Source organism: Panthera tigris, chromosome E2 (assembly GCF_018350195.1).
Source record: "Panthera tigris isolate Pti1 chromosome E2, P.tigris_Pti1_mat1.1, whole genome shotgun sequence".
In the NCBI taxonomy this organism is placed as follows: Eukaryota; Metazoa; Chordata; class Mammalia; order Carnivora; family Felidae; genus Panthera; species Panthera tigris.
Genome location: NC_056674.1, coordinates 9,122,063 through 9,139,688, shown reverse-complemented (window position 1 = coordinate 9,139,688; position 17,626 = coordinate 9,122,063). Strand labels below are relative to the sequence as shown.

At 54.9% G+C, this 17,626-nt stretch overlaps 1 protein-coding gene across 2 annotated transcripts; it reads left to right on the top strand.

The window, feature by feature from the left end:
* Nucleotides 1–546: 546 nt before the first annotated feature.
* Nucleotides 547–9,613, top strand: FUT2 (fucosyltransferase 2). Of its 2 annotated transcripts, XM_042969341.1 has the most exons (3): nucleotides 547–629; nucleotides 931–997; nucleotides 7,998–9,613. In XM_042969341.1, exon 3 carries the CDS (start codon nucleotides 8,000–8,002, stop codon nucleotides 9,023–9,025), a length of 1,026 nt encoding a protein of 341 aa, XP_042825275.1. In that variant the 5' UTR covers nucleotides 547–629; nucleotides 931–997; nucleotides 7,998–7,999; the 3' UTR covers nucleotides 9,026–9,613. The 2 variants fall into 2 exon arrangements, with proteins under 2 accessions (XP_042825275.1, XP_042825274.1); XM_042969340.1 differs by lacking the exon at nucleotides 547–629 and having other exon boundaries at nucleotides 920–997.
* Nucleotides 9,614–17,626: the final 8,013 nt, after the last annotated feature.

Sequence of the window (17,626 nt, the reverse complement as noted above, 5' to 3'; positions counted from 1 at the left end):
TCCGATTCAGATTTTTTTAAAGGTTTGTTTTATTTATTTTGAGAGAGAGAAAGCATGAAGCAGGGAGGGGCAGAGAGGTGGGGGGGGGGAGGGGAGAGGGAGAGAATCCCAAGCAGGCTCCCCCCTGTCAGCGACGAACCTGGCTCGAACGTGCAAACCTCGAGATCAGGAGCTGAAGTCCAAGTTGGTCGCTCAACCGACTGAGCCACCCAGGCGCCCCCAGATGGTTTTCGTTTTTTGCAGGGAAGGAGCGGAGGGTGAGATCCATGGATGGTGGGGGCTCCCGTCCACTCACTCAGGAGCCCGGAGGAGCTGTTGCCTTTCATTGTTAGGACTGTTGGGGGCTCCTCCCTCCCCTGGGAAATTCCTCCTGGCCCTGTGATGCACGGTTAGGGGATTTTCGTTTCCTAAGAGAATCTTTTTTTGAAAGCAGGGAGAGTGAGAAGAGTCGGTGCTCGCCAGGGTGTGTCCGAGATTCTGGCCAGCCCGGTTTCGAAACCTAGCTCCTCTCACTTCCTAGCTGTGTGACCTTGAGCGAGTTACTTCACATCTCGGGGCCTTGGAATCTCCGCCTGCACCACAGGGCCGCTGAGCGCACGGAACTCACCCGGTGGCGAAGACGGAAGGAGGTTAGCAGACCACGTAAATGCTGCGGTTGGGGCCCAAATAAAGAAACCCAGGACCCTGGCAGGGCTGAGTCCGGACGAGCCTGGCCGGGCTGGACTCAGCCGGCCTCCTCCCGAGGGGCCTCCCGGGCCAGCGTCCCAGCAGTCACGTGGGGTGGGAGGTGGGGCGCCGGGCACACCTGGCTCCCTAAACCCCGCCACCCCCCCTACGGCTCGGGGAGGCCAGGTAGAGCCTGGGCGGGGTTTTCCGGACCCGGGTGCTGGGAGGTTCAGATTTCTGAGTGAAGGGTCGATCTCCGACGAGGGAGCACCCCGATCTGCTCGCCGAGCAGCCCCGTCGTCGGCCCCCGGATTCCTGCGGCCGGAACCAGGTGAGAGATGGCGAGGTGGGGCGGGGGTGTAGGGGGAGAGGCTCTCCCCGACCCGCTGCGCGCTGGCGAGAGCGCGCGCACGAGGGCCGAGTGCTGGGACGCACTTGAACTCAGGGATCCCCTCTGGGATGCCCCGCCCCCGCCCCGGGGTCTCCGCCGGCAGAGGGTCCACCCCTCGCCGCCCAGGAGCCCACCTCCTCTGCACCCAGCACCCCAGTCGTCTCATCTCCCCGTGAGCCCCAGCCGCCGCCCCGCTCCGCTCCCCTCCCCTTCCTTCCCTGCCGATCGACCACCTGAGCCCGCACCTCCCTCATCACCTCCACTCTCCCCTCCCCAGCCCCAGGCCACCAGCTCCCTCCCTCCCGTCACCAGTTTCCTGGAGCTTACCTGAGAATCTCCGTGCAGGGCAGGGCCTGCTGTGCGAGAGTTTCCTGTTCGCCTCTCCCCGCCACCCCCCACCTCCACCTCCTGCGACCTCGGGGTCGCAGGACCCACCCACAGGACCCAGGGGTCCTCAGGGTCCCCAAGGCTGCTGCCGCCCGCACCTCCAGGCCCACCGTGGCCCCGGGGATCCCTGGCTCCCGAGCCACCCCCCCCCCCCCCCCGCCCCCTTCCATTCCAGTCCTGGGAATCAGGTCGAGGACTTCCAGGTGGTGGCCTCACATTTGTGCCCCAAGCTCTTCCCCAAAGGTGTGCTTACAGTGCGAATTTCGGGGGTGGGGTGGGGTGGGGGGAGACGGGGTTATTTCTTGGTGGCGAAGCCTGGCTGGGTGGAGGTGGAAAGCCCCGGGAGGGCGGTGAGCTGGGGAGGCGCAAGGCCAGCTCCGGGTGTGGGGACAGATGGGGGGAGGCTTGGCACCAGGGGCCAGGCTCCAGAGGGGAGAGGACGCAGTGGGCCAGGCTTAGCCTGGGGTGAGAGAGCCAGAGAGAGCACTTAAAAGGCCGTCTGGACAGATAGCAGTGGCCCCATTTTCCCGAAGGACCCGCAGGCTGGGCTCCTCCTTCGAAGTTGGGGCTCCTTCTGTTCTCCAATCCTCCTGCCTCCAAACGGATGAAGGAAGGACTCTTGACCTTTCCTCTTGCCCCTCCCTCCTTGGATGATGGCCTGAAGGGCCCGATGCCGGATCAGGGACTGAGGACAGACACAGGGACTGAGGACAGACCCAGAGACGGACTTTCCGATCCCCCTGGGACCCCACTTTCCAGAAGCTGGCTGCTGGCATTCCCCAAGCTCTCCCCACAGATGTCAGGGGGGCCAGCTGCTCTCCCCGTCTCCCTGTGCCCAGCTCCCCGCCCCAGCCCTGGCCCGGGCTTGCCCCCCAGGCCCTTCTCTGGCTAGTCTCTGAGCCTCTTTTTTTTTTTTTTTTTTTTTTTTTTTTGAGAGAGAGCCAGAGTGGCAGAGAGGGGCAGAGGGAGGGAGAGAGAACCTTAAGCAGGCTCCAGCACGGAGCGGGAGGTGGGGCTCGATCTCCCGTCCCGAGTGAGGAAGGAAGGAACCACCAAGGAAGCTGAGAGACGGCAGCCACCGTTCTAGAACATTCTGCCTTCCTTTTCACCCAAACAAAGCTGGCCTTATTGTCTTTCTGTCTGAGGGAAACAAATTTCGAGGGCACATTCAGGGCCAGCCCAGAGACGAACAGGTGTGATCATGACAGTCATTCTCCCAGTATCCTTGACAGGTGGAGGCCCACGTTCCTTCTACACACATTTCCCGAGCACCTACTGTGTGTCCAGCCCTGTTTCCGAGGGCTGCGGGGGACAGAGAGGGAACCAGAGCAACCCCGTCCCTTCCTTCCTTCATGGAGCTGTGTCTGAGACCGAGAGACCGGGTCTGAATGATCCCGAGAGCGACTCGCTTGGAGGCACAGAATTGGGACAGAGGTCAGAGCTGGACTGAGTGCGGCATCTCCACTTCTGCCTGCCCTTTTCTCTCTCTCCTGTCTCTCCCTCTCTCCGTCGCTCCTGTGGTTTTCTATTCCTGTCTGTCTCTTTCTCCCTGCCTCCGCCTTTCTCTCTGTGTCTCCGTGTCTCCTTGTCTGTCTGTCCTCCTGCTCTCTCTGGCTCTGTCCCTGTATTTCTCTCCAGTTCTTTCTGTCCCTTTTTCTTTTCCAGTCGCTTTCTACACCTGTCTCTTCCCTCCTCCCTTCCTTCCTTCCCTCCTTCTTTCCTTCTCTCTTCCCTCCCTCCCTCCATCCTGCCTCCCCACAAGCATTTCCCTGGGCCCGCGTTTTTCCCATGTCCTGTGCTTGGCAAATTCGCAACCAGACAGAGGAGCTCTTCAAAGGCTCACAAGCTACTTGGAGAAAGGAAGAGAGAAGCACCCAGAAGAAGTGGGAAGAAGGCACGAGGCCACTCTCCCTCCTCCTACCTTGGGTGTCCCCTCTGTCCCCAGCTTCCTCCTGCTTCCCAGTCCCCAGAGAGTTCCTTCTACACCAGAGTCAGGGCCAGGTCTCGAGGAATCTGGTTGGGATCTGGACAGGAATGTCAGGGCCAGTGGCCTTGACGAAACAGGAGCCAGGGAGCCATCAGGGGGGCACAGTGACGCTTTCCATCTCTCCCTCAACCTTTTTCATCTCAGGGTCCAGTTCACTGTGCTCATGGGTTTCTCTGGTCCCTCTTGGATATGGGTCAACATGGCTGCACGCGGGCTCTCACGGGCCCTTCAGCTGTGGGGCCCACAACCAACCAGCCACCCTCCCTGTGTTTCTAACTTCAAATCCCCAAGGGAGAGACTCTGCTGGATACAGACGCGTCTCTTGAGCCTGCACCCATGCCCACACAAGGGCCGCCTTGGACCAAAGTCAGATGATGCCCTACTGGCTGCGTTTTGCTTTTTTTTTTTTTTTTTTTTTTAATAAAGACATCATTGCTATTGGATTACGGCCCACCTTAGGATGACCTCATTGTAACTCGGTCACTTCTGTAAAGACCCTGTGTCCACATAAGGTCCATATTCTGCAGTATCAGGAGTTAGGATTCCAATACGCCTTTTGGAGACAGACACAACCCAACGCATGGCACACAAGGTCTATGGGTTGAGTGGGCAAAAATGTACTACCTCCATACGGTCTACCCCTTGACTGCCATCACACGTATGCTTCATCTCATACCTTCAACTCCATTAAAAAAAAAAAATCAGGGGTGCCTGGATGGCTCAACTGACTAAGCGTGGGACTCTTGATTTCGGCTCAGGTCATGATCTCACGGGTTTGAGCACCCTGTCAGGTGCTGCCCTCACAGCGTGGAGCCTGCTTGGGATTCTCTCTCACCCTCTCTCTCTGCCCCTCTCCTGCTCACTCTCACTCTCTCTCTGTCTCTTAAAATAAATAAACACTAAAAAAAAAAAAAAAAAAAACCCAGAAATGGGGGCGCCTGGGTGGCTCAGTTGGTTGAGCATCCGACTTCGGCTCAGGTCATGATCTCACAGTCCGCAAGTTTGAGCCCTGCGTCGGGCTCTGTGCTGACGGCTCAGAGCCTGGAGCCTGTTTCAGATTCTGTGTCTCCCTCTCTCTCTGCCCCTCCCCTGCTCATGCTCTGTCTCTCTCTGTCTCAAAAACAAATAAACATTAAAAAAATTTTTTTTTCACCCAGAAATAAAAAAAAATCAAACATTAACCAGGGCAAGTAGAATCACACACACTCACCCACTCCTCAGAGGGACAGCCCCCACGGTCAGCTCAAGCCACCGTATCTACATCTGATGGTATGAGGTCACCCTAGCTCGTCCCAGAATTCACAACCTCTGGACGAAATTCATTCCTCTTGTAGGTCTGTTCCCATCTCAGCCGCACAGAGCAGGGCTCTTTGCTTTGAATGTGATCATCTTTCAAAAACTGTTTAAATCAGTTTATGTATTTATTTTGAGAGAGATGGAAACAGCACGAGCAGGGGGGGAGGGGCAGAGAGAGAATCCCAAGCAGCCTCTGCACCGTCCGCACAGAGCCCGACGTGGGGCTCGAACTCCCGAAAACCGTGAGATGGTGACCTGAGCTGAAATTAAGAGTTGGATGCTTAACCGACTGAGCCACCCAGGCGCCCCCTGTATGTGATAAGATCAAAAGGTACTGCTTTAATGGTCAGAAAGGTGAAGTTGCTTCCCAGAGTCACACAGCTAATGAGCGTGGGAGCCTGCCGTCAACAGCCTGTGATCAGAGTGTGTCCACTGAGTCATGCGTCCTCTCTGTCACTGTGTGAAGCCTAGTCCGTGTTGGGCTTAGGGAACAGAGGCTTTATTTACACTCGGTGGCGATGAGGAAGGGGCCTGATCCAGAACTTTTGAGCAGTAAGACTGAGCATCTGCGGAGCTGTGCAATGAACCTTAGTCAGTAAACCCAGCCTCCCTGGCTCCTTGCCTTTCAAGTCAAAGGGGGCCAGAGGAGATTGTATCATCCAGGAGTCCATTTCTGGCTAGGCTCAACATCCGGTGACCCAAGGGGCCCAGACAGACCCCCACCTGAGTTGGTTCAACCCAAATCCAGGCATCTAGTTGGCAAGCCTGACTTTCTTCTAGAAAGATAATGCGTATGGGGTGCCTGGGTGGCTCAGTCGGTTAAGCGTCCGACTTCAGCAAAGGTCATGATCTCACAGTCCGTGAGTTCGAGCTCCGCGTCGGGCTCCGTGCCGACAGCTCAGAGCCTGGAGCCTGCTTCGGATTCTGTGTCTCCCCTTCTCTCTGCCCCTCCCCTGCTCATGCTCTGTCTTGCTCTGTCTCAAAAATAAATAAAAACATTAAAAAAGAGAGAAAGATAATGCATATCATCTTCATGGGCTATGAGGGTAGCAGCGATTAAGAAGCAGGGATGTTGCTACATTAGGTCCAGTGCCAACTTTTATCAGCTATATATAATTAACCATAAAGGACCATATCTACATAGCTTCTGGCACCTTCCCAGTTTCAACCACGTCACACCCTGCTTGATTTCCCCCCAGTGTTCTCTTCTTAGTGGCCACTTGCTTCAGTACTTTGACCAAGGAACACAAACCGTGGACCCAATCAACCAGAAACCTTTCGTATCTAATCTACCTTTGTGCAGAGTCTCCAGGATATGCTCTGATGAAAGCCTGCTCATGAGGAAGAGTTTTAAAAAGAGTGGGTGGGAACCTCATATTCACAGGGGAGGGAGAGGGAAGTCTCTGGGAGAGCTGGGGGACCAGAAGGCACTTCATTCCTTTGACTCCGCCCATATATCCCCATTCCCGTGATTCCAAGCCCGAAGTTGATCAGTGAGCAAACCTGGACTTCCACTGTGGCAACAGGCTGCAGGTGTGGTGCCAGCTGGACTGCAGAATGGCAAAGCCCATCGATCGCTTCTAGAGGCAATCTTCAGCGACAATAAAGCGTTAACCGTGATAATCCGGAGCAAAGCTTGTTCTGCTCTTCCTTCCTGGCTTCCAGTCATAATGGGGAGTCAGAACCAGTTCACTCCCTGCTTTCCTTTCCTTTCAGCTGTTTTGCTTACGCTCCATAACCATATCTCCAAGCCCCTGTCCCGTCTGGGCCTTATTTTAGCTCTAGGGGGTCCCAGGCCAAGAGCCTGATTAACCGCTTCCCTCTTCGAACCACGGCATGCCTCCATAACGAAACTTCCATAAAACCCCTAACCAATGGGTTTCGGAGAGGCTCTGAGTTTGGCAGGCCCACCCAAGAGCCAGGAAGGCGGCCCACCTCACCTGCATGGGGACGGCAGAAGGCCCTTCCGGATCTTACCTTATGTACTTCTTCTCCGGTTATGCGTTCGTGTCCTTTATAATCAGATGAGTTCTGAGTTCTGTGAGCCATTTTGGCACATTATCAAACCTGAGGAGGGAGTCGTGGGCACCCCCAGTTCAAAAGTGATCAGTCAGAGATACGAACGGCTCAGGACTTGGCGTCAGTATATGAAATGAGACGGAACTCTTAAACCCATTGGATCGGATCCCAAGTCCAGGAAGGCAACGTCAAAATGGAACTGAATTGTTGAACACCCAGTCGGTGTGAGGGGAGAAAAAACAAACACTCACCTGCCAACTGCCTTCTGACCGTCAGGTAAAAATATTCAAGAGAGAGAATTGGCCAACTTATCTTTTTATTTATTTATTTATTTATTTATTTATTTATTTTGGGGGGGGGAGAGTTTATGAGCAGGGGAGGGGCAGAGAAAAAATCCCAAGTAGGCTCCACACCGTCAGCCCAGAGCCCGATGAGGGGGCTCGAACTCACGAACCGTGACATCGTGACCTGAGCTGGGATCAAGAGTCAGACGCTTAACCCACTGAGGCACCCAGGGGCCCCTGGCCAACGTATCTTTCAGAGCCAGCCTTACGAGTTGCAATTTTGCCAACAGATGGCAAAGCCACCGTGGAACCAGGCGTTTATCTTCCGCTCAGTTGGCGGTGGCGACGAGGGCAGGCAGGTCAGGTGGTGGAGTTTGTGATGGGTCGGGCGATCTCCTTTCAAAGGGACTTTGGATAGGCAGGGCATGCAAGAATGGACACCTCTAGAAACCGGATCCCCGGTCGGTAGTAGGTCTATACACTTGTCCTGCCCGTATATACACACCCATGTAAGTATATTCAGTCTATAAAGACGTTGAAACATACAACGTGTATTTACATTATGTGTGTGTGTGTGTGTGTATGCTCACTGTATACATAGTACACACCCTATATGTACACAGCATATACACACACAACACAACGCACACCTGTCCCTTGTATGCACACAAATTCACACACACCCGTATGTGTGCACAATGTATAGATACCCGTATGCATACTCGGGTGAATCCACACGGCGTACTCCTTTCGACCCGGATGAGCAGGAACGAATGAACCCGATGGAAACACACTCCCGAGACCTGCCCCCATACACGTAACTGAGCATTCACGCTCATCTACACACAGGGTGAACCCCCCCCTGCACGCACCCCCACCCCCACCCCCACCCCCCGCGTGTCTGCGCGCACCCCTCCGGGGCCGCCACCCCCTGGCCTAACATCCCCGGCTCTCCCTTCCCCGACAGCCATGTTCAGCGTCCACGCGCCTTTCTTCTTCTCCATGGGCCATATCCTCCTCTTCGTCTTCACGGCCTCTACCATATTTCACCTTCAGCAGCGGCTCGCGAAGATTCGCCCCAGCTGGCAGCTCGAGACGCTGGTGTGGGCGCCCGAGGAAAACTCGACGACGCCCCGGCCCCGGGGCGGCATGTTCACCATCAACGCCCAAGGGCGCCTGGGGAACCAGATGGGGGAGTACGCCACCCTGTACGCCCTGGCCAAGATGAACGGGCGGCCCGCCTTCATCCCGGCCGAGATGCACAGCACGCTGGCGCCCATCTTCCGGATCAGCCTCCCCGTCCTGCACCACGCGGCGGCCGGCAGGATCCCCTGGCGGAACTACCCCCTGAACGACTGGATGGAGGACCGCCACCGCCACATCCCGGGGGAGTACGTGCGCCTCACCGGCTACCCCTGCTCCTGGACCTTCTACCACCACGTGCGCGACGAGATCCGGCGCGAGTTCACCCTGCACGACCACGTGCGGGAGGAGGCCCAGGCGTTTCTGCGGCGGCTGCGGGTGGGCGGGCGGCGGCCGGGCACCTTCGTGGGCGTCCACGTGCGCCGCGGCGACTACGTGCACGTCATGCCCCGCGTGTGGAAGGGCGTGGTCGCCGACCGGGGGTACCTGGAGCGGGCCCTGGGCTGGTTCCGGGCCCGCCACCGCGCCCCGGTCTTCGTGGTCACCAGCAACGGCATGGCCTGGTGCCGCGAGAACATCGACGCCTCCCGCGGCGACGTCGTGTTCGCCGGCGACGGCGTGGAGACCTCGCCGGCCAAGGACTTCGCGCTGCTCACGCAGTGCAACCACACGGTCATGACCATCGGCACGTTCGGGATCTGGGCCGCCTACCTGGCGGGCGGGGACACCATCTACCTGGCCAATTACACCCTCCCGGACTCCCCCTTCCTCAAACTCTTTAAGCCCGAGGCGGCCTTCCTGCCCGAGTGGATTGGGATCTCGGCAGACCTGTCCCCGCTGCTCCACCACTGATGGCGGCCGGCCTTCGGCGCCCCCCTCCTTCGCTGGCTCCCCCAGGACCAGCTGCCCGGGCCCCAGGGGCGTCTTGTTCCGTGTGCCAGGACGCTCGAGAGGCCGCAAGAAACCCAAGTCGCCACCGACTTGAAATAGCACGTTTCCGTGTCCCACGCAACAAGAGCGGTGGCGGCACATCTCTGGGGTTCGTCGAGGCAGCGGCTCGGCGATGTCACCGGGAACCCCAGTTCCGTCCGTCTTGTTCAACTGCCGTCAACTCCTCTCAGACCGCTCCCCACCCCCACCCCCCACCCCCATGGTCCCAAAACGGCTGCCACATAACCGGCTGTCACATGCGGGCAACCTCTTCACGAGGCAGCCAAAAAGAGGTCCGTTCTCCGGTCCCTTTTGAAGAGTGAGGGACGCATTCCAAAGCCCTCCTGCAACTGCCCCCCCCCCTTCCCCCCATAGCTCACTGGCCGGAAGTGTATCACATGCCCGCCTGACCCAACACAAGGCCAGGCGAATAAGACCCTGGGATTGGCTTAGCTGCAAATCAATAAATCTTTGCCCCCTTCAGCCGGGGTGTCGATCAGCCTCCTCTGAAGGATGTGGCGGCGGACAGGAGGAAAAGCGGGGCGCTCTTACCGAGGAGGAAGGAAGCAATGTACGTACCGAAAACAGGGAAGCCTTGAACTCGGTTGTCTGCTCGCTCCCCAAAGCCGCCTGGCCAAGGAGGCAAGCGCGGCTCAAATAGAGCAGACGACCACCTCTCCAAGCCCTGTGGCCTTGGCCTGGCTCATTTTTTTCTAGTTTGCCCGGAACGGGGTGGGGGTGGGGGTGGGGGGGACCTTTCCCCCGGTTTCCGAAAGAGCGCCGCCCTGTTGGCCAGTCGCCGGCGTGCGTCCCAACACCCCCGGGGCCCCACTTCTGCAACCCTGGCTTGCCAGGGCCTGGGATGATGACTGTTGAGAACTCCGAGCGCAGCATGGCTCAGTGGACTCGAAGCGGGTCCATCCGTTCCCTCCGTAAACACTCGTGGCGGTGGAACCTCGCTCGGATCCCCGCTAGCGAAGGCGGGGTTGGCAGAACCTCGCGGCCGACGCCCGGATCGCCTGCGTGTGTGGCCGGTCCCCCAGGACGGCTTGGACTTCCGCCTGGAACATTCCCTCATCCGGCCGCCATCGAGGTGTCGGAAGCCACCATGCTGTGAGGGGGCCCGGGCTCGCTCCGAGGCCACGCGTAGGTGCTGACAATGAGCGGTCTTAGCTGAGGTCAACTTCAAGTCCTTCGGCGTAGGCATCCCCCAGGATTCCCCCAAAGAGGTAATGGGGGAAGTAGAGGGGTCTATACTCCAAGGGCTCAACAGAGGCTCCTCGGGCCTGGAGTTCACAGGTTCACAGCCCCGGAAAGAGACAATCCGATGCCTCAATCAGAGTGATGTTTGAGCCCAGCACTCACCGCGGGCCAGTTGCAGAGAGGTCACACAATACAGACAAGGCCACCGTATTTGTAAGGGAGTCGGTCTGAAAAGGAAGTGATATAGGAATGTAAGGACTGGGAGGCACCTGGGTGGCTCAGTCAGTTGAGCATCTGACTCTTGATTTTGGCTCAGGTCATGATCCCAGGGTCGTGGGATGGAGCCCCACGTTGGGCTCCGCCCTAAGCATGGAACCTGCTTGGGATTCTCTCTCTCTCTCCCTCTCTCTCCCCCTCTGCCCCTCCCCTGCTTGTGCATCACTCTCTCTCTCTCTCTCTCTCTCTCTCTCTCTCTCTCTCTCTCTCTGAAAAAAAGAAAAGAATATATATATAGAGAGAGGAAGATGCTCCAAAAATCAGTCCATAGGGAAAAAACGTTTACCACTCCTATTTCAGTGGCTGAAGCCAGTCAAGTGGCCACACCCAATTTCAAGAACAATCCATCCACGTACCCCAGAATATTTGTGCTCTAATAGCTACCTCACATCCTGCAGGCCTTCAAGGTCTCTCTAGGGGGTTCTCTTGGAACCCTTTTCTTTTGACTTGGGACTCATGCGATGGGGTGACACGATACTTAGTATGCTCATAGCTCTCTGCCTCAATAACTCTATGAACTCATTCAAATTCCCAGTCTGATTTTTAAATTTTTATTTGTTTTTTGGTAGTTTATTTTATTTTACTTTATTTTTATTTATTTTAAAGTAGGCTCGGGGCGCCTGGGTGGCTCAGTCGGTTAAGCGTCCGACTTCGGCTCAGGTCACGATCTCGCGGTTCGTGAGTTCGAGCCCCGCGTGGGGCTCTGTGCTGACAGCTCGGAGCCTGGAGCCTGCTTCGGGTTCTGTGTCTCCCTCTCTCTCTCTGCCCCTCCCCCGCTCACGCACACACACTCTCTCTCTCAAAAGTGAGCATTAAAAAATCCAAATAAAAAATAAAAAAATAAATACAAAGTAGGCGCCACACCCAGCATGGGGCTCGAACTCATGACCCCCGAGAGCAAGAGTTGAATGCTCTACCAAATGAGCCAGCCAGACCCCCCACCCCCCACCCCGGTCTGATTTTACACAGCTTGAATGGGTGATGGTTTTTGGATTGGGTTTCGGTCTTTATTTTTTATTTTTTATAATATGAAAAAAAAATTTAATGTTCATTTATTTTTGAGAGCGAGACAGAGAGAGACAGAGTGCATGTGGAGGGGCAGAGAGAGAGGGAGACACAGAGTCTGAAGCAGGCTCCAGGTGGCTCTGTTGCTTAGGCATCCAACTGTTGATCTCAGCTCAGGCCATGATCTCATGGTTCGTGGGATCGAGACTCGCATCAGGCTCTACACTGATAGTGTGGAGCCTGCTTGGGATTCTCTCTCTCTCTCTCTCTCTCTCTCTCTCTCTCTCCTTTTCTCTGCCCCTCGCTCACTCGCGCACGCTCTCGCTCTCTCAAAATAAATAAGCAAACTTAAAACAACCCTAAATGAATTTGTTTATAAATTTGGCATTCTCCCTTTTAATGTACATTTTAAATGCACGGGGGTGGCACGTGTTTCACATGCTGCTAAATTAAAACAACATCATGGTTAGGTGTCATTTCCAACGGTGGCCATGAGGACATCTCCCCTCCATTTTCAACCACCCAAACCTTCCCCGGCCCATCCCTGATCTCAGTAAATGGCACTGTCCATTTACTTGAACCCAAACTTAACTTCTTCTTGATTCCTCCTTTCACACCCCATCCACCTGCAAGTTCTGTCAGCTTTACCTTCAAAATATACCCCGAATCTGACCTTCTGTCCCTCCTCCACCGTCGCTACTCTGTCCAGGTCACCATCACCTCTGCCTGGACATCTGCAAAAGTCTCTTAAAAAACAAACTACGGGTGCCTGGGGGGGGCTCAGGTTATACTCTCACGGTGCCTGGGATTAAGCCCCTCATAGAGCTCTGTGCTGATTATGGAGACTGCTTAACCGTCTTCCTCTCTCGGGGCTCCTGTGTGGTTCGGTCGGTTAAGCGCCGACTGAGGTTGTGATCTCGCGGCTCATGGGTTCGAGCCCCGCGTCGGGCTCTGTGCTGACAGCTCGGAGCCTAGAGCCTGCTTCGGACTCTGTGTCTCCCTCCCTCTCTCTCTCTCTCTCTCTGCCCCTCCCCATTCATGCTCTGTCTCTCGAAAAGAAACATTAAAAATAATAATAATAAATCTTAAAAAAAAAAAATCTCTCTCTCTCTCCCTCTGCCCCTCTCCTGCTCTCTTGCTCTCAAAAATAAATGAATTAATTAAAAAAAAAAAAAAAAACTAAACAGGGGCGCCTGGTTGGTTCAGTCGGGAGAGCAGAGGACTCTTGCTCTCAGCATTGTGAGTTCAAGCCCCACGCTGGGCATAGAGCCTACTTGAAAAAAAAAAAAAAAGCGTAGGTGTGTAATTCTATACCACAGCCATAAGAAAGGTACGCTATAAAACGTCTATTAAAAATATGCCTTGATCAGAGCCTGGAGCCTGCTTCCGATTCTGTGTCTCCCTCTCTCTCTACCCCTCCCCCATTCAGGCTGTGTCTCTCTCTGTCTCAAAAATAAATAAATGTTAAAAAAATTTTTTTTAATATGCCTTGAAGAATGAATTTGACAGTGGACCAGTGAAGTGATGGCAGAAGTGAGGCAAAGAGACCAGTGAGATTACCAGATTTCAAGATTTACCATAAAGCTAAAGTTACCATGACAAACTTGTGCTGGCGTAAAAGCCAGACAAATGGGAGCCAACAAAAAGCCCAGAAATAGACCACATATATACAGTCACTTCATCGATTGATTCTTTTTTTTTTTTTTTTTTTTTACGGTCACTTGATTTGTGACGAAGACGTCAACACAGTTCAGTGGGAAGATAGAAGAGCTTTTCAGGGCGCCTCGGTGGCTCAGTCAGTTGAGCATCTGACTCTTGATTTTGGCTCAGGTCGTGATCCCAGGGTCCTGGGCTCTAGCCCCGCATCAGGCTCTGCACGGAACGGGGAGCCTGCCTCAGATTCTCTCTTCCTCCCTCCCTCTCTCTCTCGCCTCCTCTGCCCCCTCCCCTTCTCCCACATTTGAGCATGCACTCTGTCTCTAAAAAGAGAGGTTTTCAAGAAATGGAGGCAATCCAGTATCCGTATGGAAAAAGTGAACCTTGATCCCTTCCTCACACCATTCACAAACATTAGCTCAAGATAGATCACAAAATGTGAAAGCTAACAGCACAAAGCTTCTAGAATAAATGACCTTGAGGTGGGCAAAAGTTTCTTTTTATTATTATTTTTTAAAATTTAATGTTTATTTGTTGGTGAGAGAAAGAGAGACAGAGCACGAGCGGGGAAGGGGCCAAGAGAGAGGGAGAGACAGAATCCGAAGCAGGCTCCAGGCTCCGAGCTGTCAGCTCGAACTCACCAACTGTGGGATCATGACCTGAGCCGAAGTCAGACGCTTAACCGACTGAGCCGCCCAGGCGCCCCTTATGTTACTTTTCTAAAATTAATCTCTACACCCAATATGGGACCCAAACTCACAACCCCCTAGACCAAGAGTCACATGCTCTACCAGCTGAACCAGCCAGGCGCCCTGGTTTCTTAATTAATACACACACACGCACAAAACCCCAGTAAACTGATAAACTGGGCAAACTAATAAACAGAAAAACTAATAACCTGTACATCTTCCTAGAGAGCCCACACTGATTCCCAGTTCTTAACTGCAGTAGGCTCATAACATACCTGATGGATAGTCTAGTATAGAATTTGGGGGGGGGGGTTGTTGAGCACACACATCGGCCTCAGTTGTCTCCTATTCTGTATCTTGCACCATCGATGACGATGATTGCACCATCGATGATTTTTTTTTTTTTATGTGAAATCACAGAGGTGCCTGGGTAGCTCAGTCGTTTAAGTGACCGACTCTGGATTTCAGCGCAGGTCACGATCTCACCGTTCATGGGTTCGAGCCCCCAGTCGGGCTCTCTGCTGTCATCGCAGAGCCCGTGTCTGATCCCCTGCCTCCCTTTCTTTGCCCCTTCCTCCTCCGCTCATGTGCACTCTCTCTCTCTTTCTCTCTCTCTCTCAAAAATAAACAAACAAACATTTTTAAGATAAATTGATAATTTTGGCAATCTGTTGACTATATCCTTGGTCTTTCTCCTGTGCCTACTGAGATGGCATAGGACAATAACGTGGTTCAGGGGCTCCCCTGGGGCAGCTCAGGCTCCCCACCTTCCCGTGCCCCGCTTTGGTCCAGCCCTCTCTCGCTGGGGGCAGGAGAGAGCAACAGAATTGTCTGGAGAAAGGCTGAGTGACGGGTGGTGGGGAGCGTGGGGCCCAAGCCTCTCTCTCTGGCTCTGGGGTAAACATGCACACTCTACCCAAGCCTGTGCCTGTCTTTCAAATATCCACCGATCAGAGAATTCCTTAGCCTCGCCTAGCTGACCCCCTCTGCAGCTGCCCTCCTCTGGACCCAGGAGAGGCAGGCACAGAGTGTCACAGACACACAGAGCGTCAGGCTCAGAGTCAGGCAGACATGGAGACAGACTGTAGATGGGTTGATAAGGACATACACGTGTCGAAGGGAAATGGAGACAGACGGGAGAAGCCCCGCCGCACCCCTTCTAGATCTTTCCAGGACTGAAGGCACCCCTTTCCCACCAGTGTTCGGCCTGACACAAAGGCTCCTGCAGCCCCCAGCTGCCACCCACCTTTTGTGCCAGAAGCCCTGACCTCACAAGGTTCCCCCCACCCCCACCGCCCCGTGGCCACGCCGTTCACACCTTCTCGGCAAGGACCACAGTCCTCCACACCGGTCCTCTGGCCACCCTACCCATTCCCCTCGGCTCCTGGTACTTTCTAGGAGTCACGGCCCCTCTGCCATGAAAATACCCATCACCCTGCACTGAAACTCTCTCTTGGCAAATGTCTGAACCTCCCCAGAGCAGACAGCGAGGCTCTTTTTTTGTTTCAACTCAGGCACAGGCTGTGGACTCATGAATCCGATTTAGAGCCCCTCTCTGACACCTCCCGTCTGTGTGACACGGCGGGCCGCACACCCCTCCTCTGGTCTTCCGCGATCTCATCTGCAAAGTGAGGATGACAGATCCTCCCGGGTTGCTCGGAAGACACCAGAGATCGCCTTCCCTTCCCCTCGCCTGTCCTGTCGTGACTCTTGAACGCCCAGCAGGGTTTCCAACACTGGCGAACTAGGATTGTTGATCAGCAGCTAATAACGGTGGGGGACACTTATCAGCGTGGCTCCCACGCCACGTCCAGCTCGCGGGAACTCTCGGCGCACCTCTCATCCGCACTGGGCTGGAGTGCCACGGGAGCAAACTGACAGCAAGGCAAGGGGAAGTCGCCGGCTCCGGGTCCCGTCTCACGGTCCTTTTCCACCTGCAGTGGACACAGCTGGTGGCAGCCCAGGCGCCCTCAGACAGATCCCTCTTCCCGGTCCTGGGCACCCAGCCCCCAGCTGCTGCGTGCTTTCTGCATCCATGCTGCCTTTTTATTTCCTGTTTTTCTGGTGCTCTGGCCTCTGCGGCTTTGTGGACAGTGCAGGGGGGACTGCCCTTCCCAGGGCCAGCCAAAGACTGACCCAGGAGTGTGCTTTTCATATGCAAACTAACCAACCCGGAGCCCAGACTCACAACCGCTTCCTTTGTGAGCGCCTGTACTCCAGGCCACTATTCCCCAGCCTAAACACCCCAGGATCAGGTTCCAGACAACCAGGGAAGGGGGTGGGGGGGCCACACCCCGGAGCCAGCTGAAATTTATCCAAACTAGACAACCCTGAGGCTGCTTACCCTGCCTCTCCGGTTCCTTCCCTGGGAAACCACAGTAAAGACTCTTGCCCAGGGTTTCCCTCCCCCTCCCCCTCTCGGCCTCCGGACTGACCCTGGCCCTTGCCCACGTGGCCTGGTGTGGCTTGGCACGCCCCCTTCTCTTGGGATCCGTGAGAAAAACACACAATCTTTTCAAGGAGGATAACAAAGGATCAGATCGTCCTGATCTGCCCGGCTCCGCCACACCTGAATAATACGAAAACCTACGCTTGAAAAGACGTTGCTTGAAGACAACCATTAGAAAAGAGAAATGTAAGGGGCGCCTGGGTGGCTCAGCCGGTTGGGCCTCCGATTTCGGCTCAGGTCATGATCTCATGGTTTGTGGGTTTTCTGTGCGGACAGCTCGGAGCCTGGAGCCTGCTTTGAGTTCTGTGTCGCCCTCTCCCTCTGCTCCTCCCCTGCTCCCACTCTGTCTCTCTTTCTCTCTCAAAAATAAATTAAAAAACATTTTTTTTTTAATTAAAAATAAATAGGGGCGCCTGGGTGGCTCCGTCGGTTGAGCTTCTGACTTCGGCTCGGGTCATGATCTCAGGGTTCATGAGTTCAAGGCCCCATCGGGCTCTCTGCTGTCCGTGCAGAGAGACCACTTCGGATCCTCTGTCCCCCTCTCTCTCTGCCCCTCCCTGACTCGCACATGCATTCTCTCTCTCTCTCTCTCTCTCAAAAATAAATAAACGTTAAAAAAAATTCTCTCTCTCTCCTCCTCTGCCATTCTCCCCCGCTCCCACTCTCTCTTAAAAAAAAAAAAAAATGACTGCAACCCCAAAGAATTGCCTTGCTGAGCCACTCAGTGGAATTGTGAGTGATCATAGTTATTATTTTGAGACTCTAACTTTGGGGATGGCTTGTTATTCAGCAATAAAAAAAAGGGGGGGGGGACAGATCTCCCTCAGCTTCAAAAGCCTAACTCCCTTGGCCTCAGGGTAGGACAGACTGCAGCTTAATTTATCCTCCAGAGCTCCCCACGGGGCCCAGTTGAGGTTGGGACTTCACCTGACGTCACACTCTTGCGAATCTTCCCCTTCTCTGTCCAGTGTCCTCTGCTCCTTTTGGTTTCTCCTCAGAGCATTTATCTCATGAATCAGGGGGCACATGAGTCTTGTCTCGGGCTCTTCTTCCAAGGGAATCTGACCTCAGACACGACACGTTGATATTCTCACTTCCAACCGGAAGCCAAGGGTCTGGCTCCCCATTCTCCCTCCCGACTCTTCCTTGCCCCTCTCCTTACATCCCGTAAGCACAGACCACCTTCCAGACTCCCCAGCCCCAGGGAACCATCTAGTAGGTGGCACGGAGGGTGGGGGGGAAGAA